The 19,729-nt window shown below is 44.1% G+C and overlaps 1 protein-coding gene across 1 annotated transcript in view; it reads right to left on the minus strand.

Annotated features, from left to right (window-relative positions):
• Nucleotides 1-12,819, minus strand: part of KCNK2 (potassium two pore domain channel subfamily K member 2) — a 163,604-nt gene extending 150,785 nt beyond the window's left edge. The window contains exons 1-2 of the mRNA XM_024133841.1: nt 12,771-12,819; nt 9,533-9,843 (exon numbers count right to left, since the gene is read on the minus strand). Coding sequence (XP_023989609.1) covers nt 9,533-9,843; nt 12,771-12,819 — 360 coding nt within the window. The remainder of the gene's footprint in view (nt 1-9,532; nt 9,844-12,770) is intronic.
• Between the last annotated feature and the right edge of the window lie 6,910 nt (nt 12,820-19,729).

The following is a 19,729-nucleotide window of genomic DNA, read 5'->3' on the forward strand; positions in this document are numbered from 1 at the left end:
TTCTTCGTGATACCTTCTGGTATCACCTGGATTTTGTACAAGATACTATTAATACTTTGTGAATGTCAGAAACCAAGAAAGGAGTAAAAGTGCTATAATCCTATAGATAAATGTTCACTTAGTGTGTTCTTATAACTATTTCCCTCTGCTCTTACTCTGTCCACTCCTGTCCACCTCTTCCATTCAGGTAAGAATCCTCCAGCTTTAAATCACCTTCCCTGACCTCACCTGCTCAGGCTTCAGCATGACAAGTGTCCAACCACACATGTTTCTGCATAATATTTTAGTTGCTCATTGTGGCCTTATAATTGTACTCTCATTCTCCACAAGTATATATTTTGCCTTCACATTTACAGACCTGCTGCATCTTCTACTGCTGATCTTTGCTACTACAGCATGGATGTGCCAGATGCACCAGCAACTTACAATGAAGAAAGTGTACCCCAGGTGCACAAGTCAGAAATCTGATTTAGTTTGTGGGGTTAGATAAAAGGGGATCGCAGGGAGAAAATACAACAAAATAATGTCACTCCTAAAAAGGCCTTTTGGAACAATGGAAACAAGCTATAGAGTCACCTGAATGACAGCTCTGCAACTCTAATGCTCGTTGTGCCACTTTCAGCATCTCGAGCCAAAAAAGGCCGAGTGACCTGGGGTTAAACATTCTGTGCCTCAGTTCCCTTATCTACAAAAGGGGGATGATGAAGAATAACCTCTCTGTTTCCTGACCAAACAAAATAGAATACATATATAAGTACTTTTTAAAGAGATATAGCCTTAAACTAAATATTTATTGGGTATTTACTATCACTAGACAGTGTGGTACACACATTCCTGTGTAAGTATCTAAGCAAAAGGCCCTGGAGATGGAGTCACAAGGAAGAATTTAATCAAGGTACCATTTTGTCTCTTTCTGAACTGCAAGGCACCTAATCTGTCAGTGCCTCAGTTTCCTCACTTTGCAAATGTGAATTAATATATATATGTCGGGGATGTGTGAATTAAATAATATACCTTAACATGCAAAATGGTATTCAAATATATGATCAAATGAAAATATGGAATGTACAACTCTAAGAGTTTTAGAGCCACCATCATAATTGCTATGGACATCTGTCAAACTTCACTCTAATATTATTTGACTGAGCTTTACATTTAAGTCATATTTTAAGTTTAGACCAAAGAAATTGTCAGCCAAAAAATATTTTTAAATGTATTACAATGTATATGCAGAATAATTTTGCTCACTCTGCGATAACCATTCCAGCTATAAAATAGCGTCCTAGCCATTATTTTAAAATAATATTCCTTTTTAATCATATCAGTTTGGGTGATATTTTATTGATATATAATATTCATATAGCACTTTACTATTTTTTTTACCAATATTAACTAGTTAAGTTTCATATATCCTTTGGAGATAAAATCATTTTCTGACAACTACTTTTATGTTTCATAATAAAAACCTAAGTATAATTAGAAAACAGTGAATGAAACTATCTCAATTGTTACTGGATGTACTTACACATGGAAAAAGTGTTTCCCTTTTCATTCTTTCACTCTGAAAGTCAAGATAGCATGAAAATAGGGGCTGGGATGGGAGGCACACATAAGTTATCCTACTAAGAAAGTAGCAAATGCGAGAGTCCCAGGAAAACTGGAAACTGACAAGGTTTTCTTTAAGACTTCTGTATCACCCTTGATACCTACCTAACTCCCTCTTCTAACTATGAAAACAGCACTCTTGAGAAATCCTCACCCTTGAAGCCCAGTCCTTTAAGTGACTGCTAGATAATCTGCTAAAATAATCCAAGCTACTAGGAGTTTACACATTACGCCATCTAAAAATGCTTTTTCCAGAGATTAACCCAAAGGACGTAAAGTATTTATGGGATGTTTAAATATTTTTCAGGCAATTTTTTTGTTAGAATCAGGTTCCTAAAGTCTAAATTAATCCAAAATATTGAACAGGAAAAGTAAAATCACTGATAAGAAAAGACAGCCCTTTTAGATGCTTTCCGGACAGCATGATTTTGTGTCCATAAATAAAATGATCAGAGATGAACATACGCTTTCCAAAAGCGAAGCCAAATATTTAATATACCTGGATGCTTGTACAAACTAGAATAACAGCCACCAAACCATCGTATACAGAATCAGATAGTATCACTCACCACCATATACAATCAGTTCTAAGCACGCTTTTCGTATGCTAAACCATCCCATTTGCCACTGACAGCCATAATCCAAAACATAATTGGGCTCCCCTATTCAAACACTTTCGGTGGCTCCCATGCGTAGAGACATACTTTTTAAATGTTTCTTTTAAAGGGTTCCTACAGGCAAAGAAAAAAGAAACCTTAAGAGGTCTGGGGGCATAGAGTGATACAGCTTGCTAAAACAAGAGGAACATCCTTGAAATCTTAGGCTGTAAATCAGTCATTCACGCAGACTTTGGATCTGCTCCTCAGCAACCTCTAAACGTTGAAGTGCTCCTGGGGTCATACTACAATCTCTGCTCATTTCAACCTGCACTCATTCTCCAGGTGATTTCATCCAACGTCTTGACTTTAAATGCTTTCGGTATAATGATGACTTCCAAAAGTATATCTTGGGCTTCCCTGGTGGCGCAGTGGTTGGGAGTCCGCCTGCCAATGCAGGGGACGCGGGTTCGAGCCCCGGTCTGGGAAGATCCCACGTGCCGCGGAGCGGCTGGGCCCGTGAGCCATGACCGCTGAGCCTGCACGTCCGGAGCCTGTGCTCCCCAACGGGAGAGGCCACGACAGTGAGAGGCCCGCGCACCGTGACGAAGAGTGGCCGCCGCTCACCGCAACTAGGGAAAGCCCTCGCACGGAAGTGAAGACCCAACCCAGCGAGAAATAAATAAATTATTATTTGTGTGTGTGTGTGTGTTATGCGGGCCTCCCTCTGCTGCGGCCTCTCCCGTTGCGGAGCACAGACTCCGGACGCGCAGGCTCAGCGGCCGTGGCTCACGGGCCCAGCCGCTCCGCGGCACGTGGGATCTTCCCGGACCGGGGCACGAACCCGTGTCCCCTGCATCGGCAGGCGGATTCTCAACCACTGCGCCACCAGGGAAGCCCTAACTAAAAAAATTTTTAAATTTAAAAAAAAAAAAAAAAGTATATCTTTAGCCTGACACCTCCCCCAAAGACCAAACTCACATTTCCAGCATCCTACTCAACTTCTACCCTTGGATGTCCTCACAGGCATCTCAAATTTAACTTGACTGTGCTGGCCTGGAATTGGCTTGAGCCGTTGGGCTAAAGTACCCACACAACACTGTCCCTTGGTAAAGGCATGAGACACTCTGATCAAGAGTATTGTTTTATAACCATGACCTGTGGAGCTTCAGGGAGGTTAGCACCAGCTTGTCAGAGTTATTTACGGATAACATTGTGATGGATGATTTGCGCCTGGTCTCAGAGAGACTCCTGGAAAGCTCTGCCACTGAGGCTGGTTATATAGCAAGAAAATGCCTATGTGACCAGAGGGGGATCAGAAACTCCAGCCAAGATGCCATTTTGGTCTCCCTGGCCCGCAATGTTCTGTGCACACACTGGCGGTTCTTGATCCAAGAGAGGAGTATGGCCTGGCACGGCCTTACAGAGGGAGGACAAGTCCAGCTGGCTCCTGGCCCCACCAGACCCCATGCTGCGATATGACCCTTGCCTGTGGTGCAGATCCTTATTTGGGTGCTGCACCATGTTCCTACATTATACTATAGATCTGTAAGCACTGTTATGTGGGGTCCTGTGAATCTTCTTCAATAATCAAAGCCCGTCTAATGGACACGATTAGTGCCCCAAACTAAGCTCCTGACATCACCCCCAATCCAGGTCCCCCTGCACTCCTCCTCATCTCAGAAAAATGGGAACTGTATTCTTTTAGTTTCTTAGGACAAAAATGTTGGGGTTATCTTTGACTCCTCACCTTTGCCCTGCCCACCCTGTCCGTCAGTAAGTCTCATTGGCTCTCCTTCCAAGACATATCCAGAATCTGACCATATCTCACAACTTTCTCTACAACAACCTTACTTCAAGCTCCCCTTATCCATCACCAGGATTATTACAACAGCCTCATAACTGCTCCCTCTGTTTCTGCCCGTGGCCTCCTGCAGTCTCTTCTGAACTCAGCAGCCAGAGTGATCCTGGTGAGACATAAGCCAGAATAGAACACTCAACTGTACTAAAAAGCCAAACTCCTGATTCTCACTTACAAGGCCCTACAGGACTTGGCCCTCATTACCTGCCTGACATCATCTTCTACCACGCCCTCCCAGCATCCTTGCCGTTCCTCTGCAGGCCAGGAATGCTCTCATCTTTGGGATATGCTGGGCCCTCTGCTGAGTGTTATTCCCCAGACAGCCCCTTGGCTAATTCCCTCACGCCCTTCATTTAAAAGTCACCTTATCAGTGACCTTATCTAAAATTAATCACCAAGACCATCTAATGTTTCCCACCCCTCTTCACGACTTTATTTTTTTCTCCTGAGACTTATCACTAACATACTATCTTCCCCCAGTAAAATGCAAGCTCGCCAAGGGCAAGAATTTTCGTGTGTTTTATTCTCTACTGTATTTCAGTGCCTGTGACAACGTACAGGGAATTCAACAAGAATTCAATAAATATCTATGAATGAATACATGCTTATAGAATTAGTATAAAACAATGTTTTTCTTTTTTTTTTTTTTTAAAGGCTAGTTCATTGGCATTCTAGGAAGGCATGTAGCTCCAAGTATCCCCGGTATACAACCAACGCCCTCAACGGCGCATCTACTCCAGCTGGAGGGGAATAGGCCTAGGGTAAAGCCCACCTCCTTCCTGTGGAATAAGAGGCCTTGCTCTACTCTGTTAGACTTGCTCATGACACTGCCGCTCACACCCAGACAATTCAGTTACACCATGCCCTCTGCCTAGAACATCTACTGATTCCAATTTTTCCTCCAGAGAGCACTGATTCCACACTTAAAATCCAGTTTCCCTTTCACCTCTTCTTCTGTGTCTTCCCAACTCTCACTGGGTGGTTAATTTCTTCCTCAGGAGCCCAGCTCCAATCTGCAAGTAGTCCTATTATAACTAAGTTTATAGCAGTCTCCTCCATTGACTCTGAAGGAGAGAGTACCTTAAGAGAAGCCATGTTTTCCCCCATCATTTTACTTGGTTCAATACCCAGCACAAAGGTCAACACACTGGAAGTGCTAAATAAATGCCACTGAATGAAGCAGTAGGAACAAAATTGAGAAGAGGGAACAGTGCAGAGAATATAATCCCCTCAACTGGAAGACTCCAAAGATCTAGACCAGAGGCCACCATGTGACCTTGTGAAATGTGTCAGTTTCTTCACCCAAAAAGTGGATAGAATACCTTCCCCACCTACCTCACAGGGGCGTAGAGCTCAAACGATAAAACAAAAGTCAAATCTCCCATAAGATGTTTTTATTATCAATGTATAGATCATAGATTTTTGCCCCGTTTTTTTTGTTTTGTTTTGTTTTTGCAGTACGCGGGCCTCTCACTGCCGCAGCCTCTCCCGTTGCGGAGCACAGGCTCCGGAGGCGCAGGCCCAGCGGCCATGGCTCACGGACCCAGCCGCTCCGCGACATGTGGGATCTTTGCGGACCGGGGCACGAACCCGTGTCCCCTGCATCGGCAGGCGGACTCCCAACCACTGCGCCACCAGGGAAGCCCTTGCCCCGTTTTTTAATCTCAGAATTGACTCAGCAAACATGGAAATAACTAGATTAAAACCAGGTATATCTAATATAACCATGCCTCAACTGGTTTATGACATTCAAACAGAATAAAACCAGGAAGTGTTGTCCAAAAAGAATACTAAAATCCAGGTTATATACTCTCCATATATATGGAGAGAGAGATATGTTCTATAATGTAAATCACGATGTACAGAGGACTATAATTTGATATTCATTACACTCATATACAGAATAATAGGGAACTTGACAGCAAACTTTAATGTTTATTAAATTTTTTGAGAGGCAGTAAATATAGGAGCTAAAATCATAAGCTCTGGAGTCTGTCCATTTAGCTTTGAATAACAGTGCACTCTACCTTTTGGAAAATTAGCTCTTGGAAAATTAGCTCCCTCTGACTCAGTTTCCACCTAAGTTAAATATAGATAATAAGGCACATACCTCATAGGGTTGTTTAAGAGAATTAAAGGAGCTAATACATGGAAAGGGTTAAAATAGTGCCTCGCACATAGTAAGTGCTCATTAAAATTTGGCTATTGTTAATGGTATTCATGACTCTTGAAACTTAAAAATGTTTCCATATATTTTCTGTACTGGCATCACACTTACAAATGTAATGGAAGTTGAAAAGTCAAAGTTTTCAAAATATTTCATCCCAGAAAAGATGTCTTTGTCTTGATATCTCTGCCACCACCTCAATCTTGCCTTAGAGGGTCTTTGTCAAAAACAGCACTTAGGGACTTCCCTGGCGGTCCAGTGGTTAAGACTCCATGCTCCCAAAGCAGGGGGCCCAGGTTCGATCCCTGGTCAGGGAACTAGATCCTGTGTGCCGCAACTAAGAGCCCACATGCCGCAACAAAGATCCCGTGTGCCGCAACTAAGACCGGTGCAACCAAATAAATAAATAAATATTTTTAAAAAACAAACAGCACTTAGATCGAACACACACGATGGGACTCGATAGCAGAAAAGGAAGTTGCTCTCATGTGCCTTAATGCTTCATTTCCCAATCTCCCCCCCCCACCCCGCCCACCCTGCCCCCAAGCCTAGGCTACCCTGTGATACAACCACAGCATGGAATGAGGTTACCATCACCCACCCAGAGGTGTAATTAATAACTGGAGGCCAGATTAGGTTAACTGTACCTGACGTTGGCCTTACTGCCTGACTACCCACTTCCTCCTCTTTGCCCACTATTCGCAAAAGGAATCCAGAATTCCTTCTTCACCAACACGAGGACTGAACTTCTAACTTCTCCAACTGTTTTCCCCTCAGCACTGAAAGCCCTGGAAGAGTGGAGACTCCTAGGAATAAAGCCAGACCAAGAATCTGAAGACCTGAACTCTCATCCTAAAGATACTATCTGGGGTAAATCATTCGGTTTCTTAGCCTCCTAATCCTTAATGCTGCGATATTTCTGCCTAATATACCCGCTAATGAGGTTTTAAGGCAGGCTTAAAAGGGAAAATAAACACAGGAAAAACACTTGGAAATTTATGAGAACCATACAAATGAAATGTAATTCTAATATATGATTCCTGGCTCATTTGCTTTCCTCCCTATTTAGACACTGATCTTGATCCTTGGAGCCATGCCGTTATAAAGATTTCTTTTACAAGAAGAAATTATGTTCAAAGAGAAAAAAATAATTTATTAAAACCATAGGGTTATAAAGGTGAGTGATATGACAATAAACAACAGGCAAACCTCTGCATCTAAAAACACTCAATAAGCACCAAAATCCTTAAGATTTTTTAGGAAGCAAAGATACTCAATCGGCAATGAATATTAATAAAGCTAAAATGGATTGCCTGTGTAGAGCAAAAAGAAAAATAATTAGGTCATATATTGAGCTCTGTTTGTGTTCATTCCAAAAACAATGTAGCATTTTTTTCCTGCCCAAGACAAACAACCTCACTTGAGAAGGTAAGTATGCAATTACCTGAATCAGATGCTTCCACCCAATTAAGAGATAAGCAGAGAAGGAAAAATAACAACAACGGCAAATAAACCTAACACTTCTTGAGCACCTAAATGCCTTCCACGGATTATCTCTTTACTCCTTACAGCAACCTTACTTGATAGGTATTCTTCCCTCATTCTGGATAGACCTAAAGCTTAGAGAGGAAAATTACTTGTTCAAGATGACACCTCTAGGAAAGTACTCAAATGGAATTTAAAACGTCCTATCCGATCCCACAGTTTAGGCTTTTACCACGACTCCATGCTCCCCCCACCAAAATAACATAGAGCTCTTCTTCTAAAACCCAAGGGAAGTGGGGATTCTTTAAAGATTTTTAGTACCTCTAAGGATGATGTGCGCAAATCGGGAGTGAAGTGGAAGCGATCTTATGCAGGAACAGACAATGGGGTGGCTCGACCAATAATGTTATTTGGCAGGTTCACTGTCAGTACTGAAAATGGCACCATCATCTACAAATCGTAGGGAATTCAGTATCTAAGTATCTGAAGAACCTTTCCAAAATTTAAGTCAAATAGGTGAGATGCAGAAGTGTCTGAATGTGGTAGGAGCCAAATGAGGATCAGAGAATACTAGCTTTGATAGCTTTCAATGAGACTTGAACGGGAACTTGCATGTGTATTCTATAAATAGAGAGGGCTATGGAGGACAGAGGTAGCATTTGGGGATCCATGGCAAGAGGGAATAAAAGAGGAAAGGTCGTAGAACAAGAAACTGGATAAAAATCAAGAATAATTCCTTCCCTCAATCGACTATTCCAACTCACTCAAATGATGTAAAACCAAACATAAGATGTGGAAGAAACTGCTCAGTTGATGACTCACAGATGGTTTTCCATCCCATTTGACATAAATCTGGTAAGAAAAATAGGCTCTATAGGAAAATGAATATATGTACAATTAAAATGTTTTCATCAGTCAGATCTCTCCTTGAAAGAAAATTCTAGGGCTTTCTTCTTGACCAAGATTCTTGGTTGGACCAATGATTTGTTTTAAACAAAAGAAATCTACTAACAAAAATATAGCCATCTCCAAGGAGCCTAACTGAAATTTTTAAATCATTTTGGGATTAAATTTTTTTTTAAAAATGTTTTTCCGTAAGGATACTGTTCTGCTATTATAGAGCACAGTATTATTAAATTAAAACTAAATTAGTTTTTATTCAAAAACTCCATTTTTCTGTGTTACTAGTAAATTGCTTTAAGTTGGGGTTTAGAGAAGCAATGATTAATCACTTCTCCCCAGACACCTAAAAAAGGCAGTTATCAGAGTTATACTTGGGCTAGATTAAAGAAGTGAGCTATGGCTTGTTAGCCACGAGATGTATCCACCACAAACTCATCTTTTCTATCTTATGATAGCCACTGCCATGATTACTGCACTTTTTCTGCCTTATATTTTCCCCTCATTTGCCACAGCAAAGTTTCTCAGTCGCCAGCGGTCCTCTAACTCTGAGGGCCTCCAGCAAGGTACCCCTGTGTTCACAGAACCGTCCACTGGCAGCTCTGAGACAAGGCAAAGGAAAAGAAAGCAGGGTGACAACAGGACAGAAATAGAGAAACACAAAAGCAGAAGAGGATGAGAAGGAGCAGGGAGAGGGAGAAATAAAGAAGGAGAAGAAAAGATGGCAGAAGTAAGAAAAGAGGGAGGGAGTGCAATAAAGAGAAAAAGAAACTGTGGCCAAGAGGTCTACACTAAGGAGAAAAGTGGGAGAGGACCCCACAGGCACATCGGAGGGCCCAGTACTGAGTTATTGCCTCTTATTCTTACTTGTCTTTGCCCACAGAGGAAACGGAATAACAACTCCTGGGTGCCAGTTACCTGGATGAGTTCGTCCAGCTCAGTCGAATTGACACAGGAGTGCTGGGAAATGAACGTCTGCTTCTGGATCACAATGGTGGTCCTCTGGGAAATCTCGTGAGGCTGCTCCAACGCTTTGAACACTGTGGCTCCGATGATCAGATAGAGGACGACCACCAGGAAAATCGTGGAGACCGTCTTCCATTTCATAACATTAATGGTAGTGTCAGTCTCCACCCGGGAAGCAAGCACGGTGGGTTTCGTGGAGAACGAGAGCCTCGGTTTAGAGTTCTGAGCGGCAGATTTAGGATCCAGCAAGTCAGGGGCCGCCACTGCCAACAATAGAGAATGGAGATTAGGTTGAAGGAGGTTAGAGGGGGATGGCTCGGCTTCTTTCAGGGGTCAGCAAAGGTGGACTGAACTCCGCTTGCTCTCCTGGTGAAGCTCCGGAGCCTAAACCAGAAGTATATAAGGGTTCAAGGAAAAGGGGCTGGGTCTTAGCTCTCTGCTGCTATTGGGGTTTCCGATGGGAGAAAAAAAACAGGATGCGGACTAAGAACCTTAAAAAAAAAGAATGCCTGAGGACTTCCTAATTAATTTCAAAATTTATATCTGTCCAACGTGCTAGTCAACACATTTACAGAACTCCTAAGAGTTGATGGTACTACGCTAGATATTTGAGTGCTCATAAAGAAGGCTAATGGATTATTCCTGTTCTCAAGAACTTAATACTCTATACCACAAGCAATCAGTGTAAAGAACTTATCTATTTTTATTTAAAAATTCATTATAATAAACGAATTGTATTGTAAGTGAATTTGCGATCCAAACATTGTTGCTTGAAGTAGAACGTTAGTAATTATCTGGTAAAACATGATGGCAAATAAACCACTCAGTAGCTCAATCATTTCTTTTTGCTGTCCTCCAAAGTGGGCTCATGATTAATCATTCTCTGTATTTTGTTATTCAATCTCGGACATCTTTTAAAAAAACAAAAGTATTGCTACCCATTCTGGCCCACAATCATAGGTGCAGCCAAGAGATGACAAGTTCCTTCCATTTCAACAGTGAACATTATCAAGAAAAAAAATTAAAAACATTGTCTCACACCTTAGACCCTACATGCTCTGTACAGAGCTAATTGCTCCATTAGAGTGGATTTATGTGTTCTCTTACAAATTCCCATATATTCTGAGGTGACTCTAAATCCATTTATTTATCCTTCTCAGCTGTTCAAAAATATCATTAATGGATTTCCTTTTAGAAAATTCAAGAGATACTAGACTTTCACTTGCTAAGGGGAAAATAAGCCATCTGCTACAGAGTATTTGATTGGAAAGGCAACACTGAACCAAAAGGGGTAATGGAATGGCGGAAAGATGGGAGATTAAAAAAAAAAAATCAACTCAACCATAATAATCAACTTAACATCCATAATTGTTAGAGATGTAAGTAAAATTACTTTAGTGTATATAATACAGGTTTAATAAAATGATAACCTAATCTAAAAGACACTTCTGAGTAAGTATATAAGAAATAATCTATGAAATTGTACCCAAATACCCTACAGGAACCTGAAATTACTCGAAAATAAGAAGTGTCGATTTTCACATGGCTACATACCCTGCCCTCTTGACTACCACTGTGAGTTAAATGGAGGACTACCACAGCTGGAGTTCATAAAATAAATCATCTGTTGCCCATCAGAAAGAAGCTTTGCAAGCAAAGCTATGTGAAGCACCAGACCTAAGTAAGCAGTGTTGTATAATGATGACAGATAACAGAGGACTCCTCAATCAGCAAAACTCTGAATGGTTCTGACTTTGAGGAGAAGTCGGAGCTCTGATGACTTAACTGCACCCCTGGCTCCAAGCGGAGATTCCACATACGTGCAGCTCATTTCAGCAAATTCCAATGATTCAACCTGCTATAACAGGTATGTACACATTTTCCTCCTGATACAGTCAGCTGCTCCAAATAAAGCCACAAACTAGCAGACGCCTTTAACACGTGATAGTCATAAAGGCAACTTCACCCAAAATTAGCACTGGATAAGTGTTTGTTTTAATTTTTTGAAACATTTTAACAGAAATGTTGATAACAGCTAAAATCACTGTCATCTGCTGTCTAGCCACTCCACCCCACCTGCAAGCTGCTTAGTGAGTCTCAGTGAAAAATAAAGGTCATAATCTAAAATTAAGCCATCTTTGGAATAAAAATAACAGAAAATCACATAGAAGCTCCATATTATCTCTCTGAAGGAAGCTTTCCAAGCTTTTCCTCCCCAGTTCTCTGTGCTCTCATATTTCTGATTTTTCACATCACTGGTTTCTGGTCTGCAGAACTAGAAAACACCAAGACTGTTTACCTTGATGCTCCCAAATCCTACTCCTAGATTGCAGTGCTAAACTAAGGTATTATTGATATAACATGCTTTGGGGGAAAGGAGACAGATTTTTTTTTTAAGGTTGTGTCTGTGTGTTATTAAGCTAATACATTTCCTGATGGATTTTAATTCTTTTAAGCTATTGCCTTATTTTTTAATTAGCAGAAATATATATAATGCACATTTGGCAGACAGAATGGGCAGAAACTAGTGAAATACCAAAATAAAAAACAACAGCCTTTCTCCTCGGTCTAATAGGGGGAACCCTCTGGGTTTCCATCTCCACGTCGTTTGATGTATGATCATGGAGAGAAGCTCCTGAGAACAAGGAATCAAAGATTCACCCCTTCCACACACTCTCCCGGCACCATCACTACCTCCCTTCTCTGCCCCCAGCACCTCACAGCGTCCTCTTAATCCTGGTCTCCCATCCTCACCCAGGTATGTCTTCTTCGCTCCCGGCCACAACTGACGACTCAATACCAGGAGAAATGAGCTTTTTTCAGCACCACTGCCTATACCACCACGCAACGGGCAACAAGTGTGACCAGGGTCACCATGCGTCCTGCCCGTCGGCTACTCCCAAGAGCTGACCCTCCTCCTCCTTCGGAAACTCCCCCAAGTGTCCCAAACCCATACCCAAGGCAGATGCAAAACCCCCAGGCACCAGCGGGAGAGTGGGGAGAAGCAGCCAGGAGAGGATCCGGGGATAGATTTGCCTCCAACCCCACATTATGACCCAACACCTTGGACGGGAAACGAAGGTGGAAAACGTCCGCTTGCTGCCGGCGGGGCTTTTGCAGCCCTCCCCGGACTGGCTGGGGCTGAAAGCCCGCGGCGGGAGGTGGGGAAAGGGGTACCTGGGGGTCTCACCTTCTCCTGCTCTATGGCCGGGTCTCTCCCGCGAGGCGCTGGGAAGCATGAGGCATGCAGCATTCACAATGTTTTGGGGTTTTTTTGTTTTTGTTTTTGTTTGGGGGGTTTGTTTTTTTTTTTTTTAAAAAAAGACGGACTTGAAGCTTTTACAAACACGCCATTGTACTCACTTCTTATTCAGAGACGGGCTGCGCGCTCCGAGCTGCACGGGCAGGCATTTTCCCCGGCTTTGTTTTACGAGGTGGGGAGAGCGGGGCTGGACGCGGGAGGGAGGGTGGGGGGAGCGTGAGAAGAAACGGAATCGCGGGAAGGAGGGGACACCGGCGGGCCGGGCAGAGGGCGAGGCCGAGGCCAAGTTGGGCTGGGGCGCCGCCGCCCCCGCGCGCGCCTGCGGCCGGGCCCGGGTCACCAGGGGAGCGCCGGCGACCCGGGTCCCGCGCCGGCCAGCAGCCGCCGCCGCCGCCGCCGCGCTCTCCGCCCCGGGCTCCGCGCTGGCCGGGCCCCTGCGCTGCGCGGCGCGGGGGTGGTGGGTGCAGCCCGAGCCGCAGTGCGCCCCGGCGTCTTTGTGCGCGAGCCTCGCTCAGCCCCTCTTCGCATGTCTTTGTGCGTCTCCCAGGCAGAGCCCTCCGTGCCCCGGGGGTGGAGGTGGGGTGGAGGTGGCACGGTCTCAGCGCGCCCGGCGCCCTCCAGCCCGCAGCTCGGCCGCCCCCCGCCGCTCTCCCTTCCAGGCTCGCTCCTCTCGCCCCTCGCTAGTTCCTTTCCCTCCTTTCGGAACTCCCTCCCCTTCGCACCCCTCCCACCCCCCCACCCCGTCTCACCGCCTGGGCTCTCCTCGCCGCACCCCCTGCGAGCCCAACCCTCGCCTGCGTCTCCCCCGCCTCTTCCAAAGTAGCCCTCAAGCCGCCTCCCCGCCTGGGGGCATAGCCCTTGGATTCACCTGCAGCCTCTCCTCCTTTCGGCCCCTTCCACTAGCCCTGCCCCCTCCCTAGATCCTCACTCACATTATCGGGCACAACGGGCTCCAGCCCATCTCCCTCCAAGTCGGGTCGCGGGGGTGTGGGACCGAGCTTTGGGGAGCGGGTTCCTGGACCCCAGCACGTGGGCATCCTGCCCTCCCTCCGACCCCCCCGCCCCAGGGTTGTACAGAGACGTACACCTGAAACCCTTGGAGTGGGGGCGGTAATGAGGATGCTGATTTCTTCCAGTCTGCGCTTGGATAAGGGTTATCAAGTCACCACCAACCACCACCCCATCTCCAAGGGTGCTCGACCTAGGCAGCTAGCTCTGATGGGCAGAGTATTGCACGAATGGGGAAAGCACCACCGGGAGCCAGGGTGAAGGCATTTAGGGAGGCAAAGGGAACGGAAGACAAATCTATTCGGTCCCAGGGCAAGACCCCCTTTGCTGGGAACAGAGGTTGCGAATGTAGTCGGTTAAGGAGTGGGGTGGGAGACCTCAGACCTCAGTCTGAACTCGGCGCTCCCCGCACACCTCCGCATCAGGATCCCAGCTTGGCAGGTACCGGACCCCGCCCAGACTAGCAGACGGCCGCGCGGGGACAGCTGAACTCCTGGCGACCCCGGTGCGGGAACCGAACCCGCAGAGGATGGGGAGACTGCGCACAGAGGACGGGCTGCAGCTGTAATGAGCGAGTCTTCTCACCGCACACATGATGTAGTGGAACTTCAGCTGGTTTGTAAACTCTTTTCTTCCTTCCCACTTTCGCAGCGGCAATCCCCTGCTGACCTCCACCCTCCCACCTCCACCGCTGTGTGAGTTTATCTTCCAGAACCGCTGCTCGGTCAGACTGGAGTATTTCCCCACTTACCAGGAGAATTTCGTAGCGAAAGCTATAGACGTGAAGGAGGTAAGGTAGAACAGAAAGACTGTCGATTGTAAAAAGAACGTTGTAAACCTTTCGCGAGGCTGTGGCCGTCTACGATTTGAAATGCCAAATTACTTTTTAAATTCCAGAATAGATTCAGCCGGCTGTCTCCTTTCTCCTATTAAAAATGTCCTCCTTATTAGGAATTCCTTCCTGCTGGAATTGAAACATGTTTTTCTCGACTTCTGCTCTCAATAATAGTATAATCGGATGTCCTTTCTAAAATGTGAATCTGATCCTCTCACTTGCTGACTTAAAACCCTTTTAGACTCTCTGGGTCACATGTAATGTGCTTCCTGATCTGGCTTCTCTTTTTCATTCCTGGCCTTCCTGGCTACCGCCATCTTCCCTCACACACCTTCCCGCAGTCCTCTCCCCAACTTTACATGACTAAGACACTGCATCAGTAAGGTTCTCCAGAGAAACAGAACAGATAAGACGTATTCGTGTGTATATAAATTTTATTTTAAGGAATTGGCTCACACAACCACGGGGGCTGTCAAGTCCATCTGAAATCCCTAGGGTAGTTCTGGAAAATCAGGCAAGAGTTAATGCTTCAGTCTTGAATTTCTTTTCTGGGAAACCTCACTTTTCGTTCATAAGACCTTCAACTGATTATATGTGCCCTACCCACATCATCAAGGGTGATCTTTCCTTAAAGTCCGATTGTAGATGTTAATCACATCTACAAAATACCTCCACAGCAACACCTAGGTAAGTGTCTGATTAGATAATTGGGTGCTATAGCCTAGCCAAGTTGACACATCAAACTAACCATCACAGGTATTATCTTCCAGATCACCCAGCGGTTAAAGTTTCTCCTGAATCCTAGTCAGGTGTCTCACTGTTTGCTTCCCAGGACAACTTAGGCTTCTATTTTTGCACTTGTCACATTGTGTTGTGCTTCTTTAAACTAGACTGTAAGCTCATTTAGGGCATAAACCATGTCTTTCTGTTCCCCATAGTATCCACCGTAACCAGTGACTAGCGCTAAATAGATGTGTGATAAACATCTGAATGAAAGTGAGATTGCAGACATCATTTATCTGGCCTTCTTCTAGATACTCGGAACTAGGTATCTTACATTTATAGGAAATGAGATAAATCCACCACTTACAGCATCATTTTCTACCCTATCACAGTCTTTTTGTTCTCCGAGTAAAATGATCCCAAACACTTTGAGTATTCTTTTTTTTTTTTTTCACTTTTCCCCTTTTGCTCGGTGATTCTTTTTTGTTCCATCTGGGTCTTTTGCAAATTTAGCCACACCTTGCTAAGCACTGGTCCTCTGTCCAACTGGCTAATACTTACTGAAGTGTGGGATTAACTCATAGTTTAAATATGCCTGTGTAGTGCATCCCTTCCTCATGCGATGTGAGACTCACCGCCAATCCCAAATGCTGATTTGCCATTTCCCCTCCTTTTCTCTATCAAGTCATGTGCGGCAGTGGTCCTCCATGTTCCCCTTGCATTATTCTCACATTAGGCACACATATATGTAGAGGGCTGAGGGTAGGGGGCCACGGATTTACTTTACAGAGACATTAAAATAAGATTTGAAAAACAAACAAACAAAATTCCAAACTGTAGCATTAGCAGGAATCATTCCAACAAGCTAGCCTCAACCTCACAAATTATTCAAAAGAACCAAGAAACTAGTGCCCACGCTGACTCTAGCCCTGCTTTCTACTGCAGCCCCTCACAGCCCCCTCAATTAAAGACCCCTACCCCTTTAAGAGCCACCTTGCACTTACTCACTGTGTTTGAAGTAAGAGGGAAAAAAGGGGATAGACTAGTTTGTGTATCGTTGCAACTGGAGAAACAAGGAAATGGGATGGTTTATCCTGTTTAATTTTATGTCTGCATTTCTCATACATATAAATCCCACCAAACTGTCACAGAAAAACTAGATGGACTCTATTTCTTTCATGCTGCCAGACCCAGGCTACTCAACACCCATTAACTTTATTTTAATGGACAGGAAAACCTGAAATATATAATAAAAAGATTTAGCGCTCCCAAGTTCTACACTCCCCTCCTTCCGGTGCTTTCAGAGTTGCTGTGAGGCTCCAACTAGCAGCAAGAAATCTACAGGACTTCACTTTCACGTTCAGTTTCTTTTTTGACCTTGGCCTACTCATAGTTAAAGCAAAAAGTAAACAAAAAAAGAGCATGCCAGTGTCTTTTCCATAATTCCATTCACACCTAGAATTTTGGAGTTAAGGTGACTTCTGTGGGTATCCTAACTCTGCCATTTGTGAACAATGTGAGTTTGAGGGAGTCCCTTTGTCTCTCTGACCATCAGTTTCGTCATCTACAAAACAGGGATACTACACTGGACCCACAAGAGATTGCTGTAAGAATTAAACACATATGTGTTTAACATTGTAGGTCCTCAAAAGAATTTCATTCTCTCTTGTGCTTGACCTAACCCAACGAACCAGGGGGCTCCCAGCCTAGCAAGACCACCAACAAATTCCAACTCTATAATAAATCTTGGCATTTATTTAATCTTCTGGATAACACAATTGCACAGGTCTAAGATGAGGAAGAAAGAATCACTTCTGTCAAATATCTACTGAGTGCCTACCCAGTACCAAACAGGAGGTCTGTGGATATAGCAAGGTTGCTGCCTTCATTAAGCTTATGGTCTAGACAGGGAAGGTGCTAAACAAACCTACTAATCAATGCAATAAGTAGAAGGTACAGATTACAAGAGTATATAATGTTGGAGGGTCCGGAAGGCCTGTCAAAAGAAGTGACAGTACAGTGGAGCCCTGAAGATGAACATGGGTGGAGAGGAAGAGGCATCATATAAGGAAAGAGCTTCCTCGGGAGAAGGAAGAACGTGTGGCAGGCAGAAGCTTGGAGAATTTGGGGAGCTCAGAGAGTGAGGAGTGGTGATAGACAGTGATCAAGCTAGAAAGGCAGGCAGAGACCAGGTCATAAGGCCTTGGATTTTAGTTAATGGGACTTTGATGAATTTTCAGCAGAGCACTAACTTTATCAGATGACATTTAAAAGAAATCACTCTGGTTGCTACACGGAGAACAGACAGAAGGTGAACACAAATGAAAGCATGTAGACAGCAAGTTTAGATGCTATTGCTTTAGTCCAGGTGAGAGATTCATGGTGACTTGTATGCGAGTGGAAGAGAGGATATGAAAGGTGGCAGCTGTAGATCAACAGGCCTCTGTGAACCACCGGGTATGGGGAGTGAATGCTGAGGGAGAGGGTGGGCATTTTCCAAGAGGTTCTAGTTCATGCAAACTTAGAGAAGACAACAGTATAGGCAGTACTTCAGTGAAATGCCTGCCTGATGTGGTCCCTCCAGGGACACTTACCTTCCCCTCTTATGGCTGTTATGCTTCTTGTGGGACTCATCCCTGATTGTCAGTGTCATGTGTGTCCTGGGTCTCAGCCAACACAGTCATGATTCCTCAGCCTTTCAATTGGTTTAGGCACAGGGCTGTGACCCACTCAGCCAACGGAACTTATGCCAGGGTTTCTGAGGAAAGAGACTTTCATGCAACATCACTGATCTTGAAACTGAAAGTCTTGGAGACTATTATGACAATAAGAGAAGAGAAGGTACCTGAGAATGGAGCCAGTACAGAGCAAATAGAACCAAAATGACCAGTCCTTTGTGACTACATTTTATCAATCACCTGTATCAAACTACACCATAAGCCATACAAATTTTCTTTTTGTATAAGCCAAATTTGTCTTGAGATTTCTGATACTAGAAAGACCTAATCAAAACATTACAAAGCAAGGAACTGGAGAAAGTGAGAAATGATTGACCTATATGGGGTCTCTAAGTTGACCTCCAATGATTCCTGCCGCCTGGTATTATTCATGTCCTGTGTTATGAAACCCTCCAGCCCCCTTGAATGTGAGCTGCTAATGAACAGAATACATCACAAGCAATGGGATGTCCCTTCCAAGGTTAGGTTATAAAAAGACTGTGGCTTCCCTCTTGTGTGTGCTCTCTCACTCTCTCTTGGACCTCTCACTCTGGTGGCAGCCAGCTGCCATGTCATAAGGCAGCCTTGAGGAGAGGCCCAGGTGAACCTGGAAGTGGATCTCCTGAGGTCTTCTAACAGCCATGTAAGTGAGCTTGGAGGCTTCCTTCCCCATTCGAGCCATGAGATCACTATAGTCCTAGATAACACCTTGAGTGCAGCCTCTTGAGAGACCCTGAGCCAAAACCACCCAAGTAAGTTCCTTCCAAATTCCTGAGCCTCAAAAACTGTGAAATCACCTGGAGGAAAACATAGGCAGAACACTCTTTGACATAAATCATAGCAGTATTTTTTTGGATCCATCTCCTAAGAGTAATGGAAATAAAAACAAAAATAAACAAATGGTACCTAATTAAACTTAAAAGCTTTTGAATAACAAAGGAAACCATAAACAAAATGAAAAAACAACCTGCAGAATGGGAGAAAATATTTGCAAAACAATGCAACCAACAAGGGATTAATTTCCAAAATATACAGACAGTTCATACAACTCAATATCAAAAAAACAACCCAATCAAAAAATGGGCGGAAGACCTAAATAGACATTTCTCCAGGGAAGACATACATATGGCCAACAAACACATGAAAAGATGCTCAACATCGCTAATTATTAGAGAAATGCAAATCAAAACTACAATGAGGTATCACCTCACTCTGGTCAGAATGGCCATCATCAAAAGTCTACAAATAATAAATGCCGGAGAGTGTGTGGAGAAAAGGGAACCCTCCTACACTGTTCCTGGGACTATAAACTGGTGCAGCCACTATGGAGAACAGTATGAAGGGTCCTAAAAAGACTAAAAATAGAGCTACTATATGATCCAGCAATCCCATTCCTGGGCATATATCCGGAAAAGATGAAAACTCTAATTCGAAAAACTACATACATCCCAGTGTTCACTGAAGTAGCCAAGCTAGAGAAGCAACTTAAATGTCCATGAACAGATGAATGGATAGAGAAAATGTGGTGTATATATACACAATGGAATACTACTCAGCCATAAAAAAGAGTGAAATAACGCCATTTGCAGCAACATGGATGGACC

The sequence above is a fragment of the Physeter macrocephalus genome, chromosome 4, assembly GCF_002837175.3.
Source record: "Physeter macrocephalus isolate SW-GA chromosome 4, ASM283717v5, whole genome shotgun sequence".
Lineage (NCBI taxonomy): Eukaryota > Metazoa > Chordata > Mammalia > Artiodactyla > Physeteridae > Physeter > Physeter macrocephalus.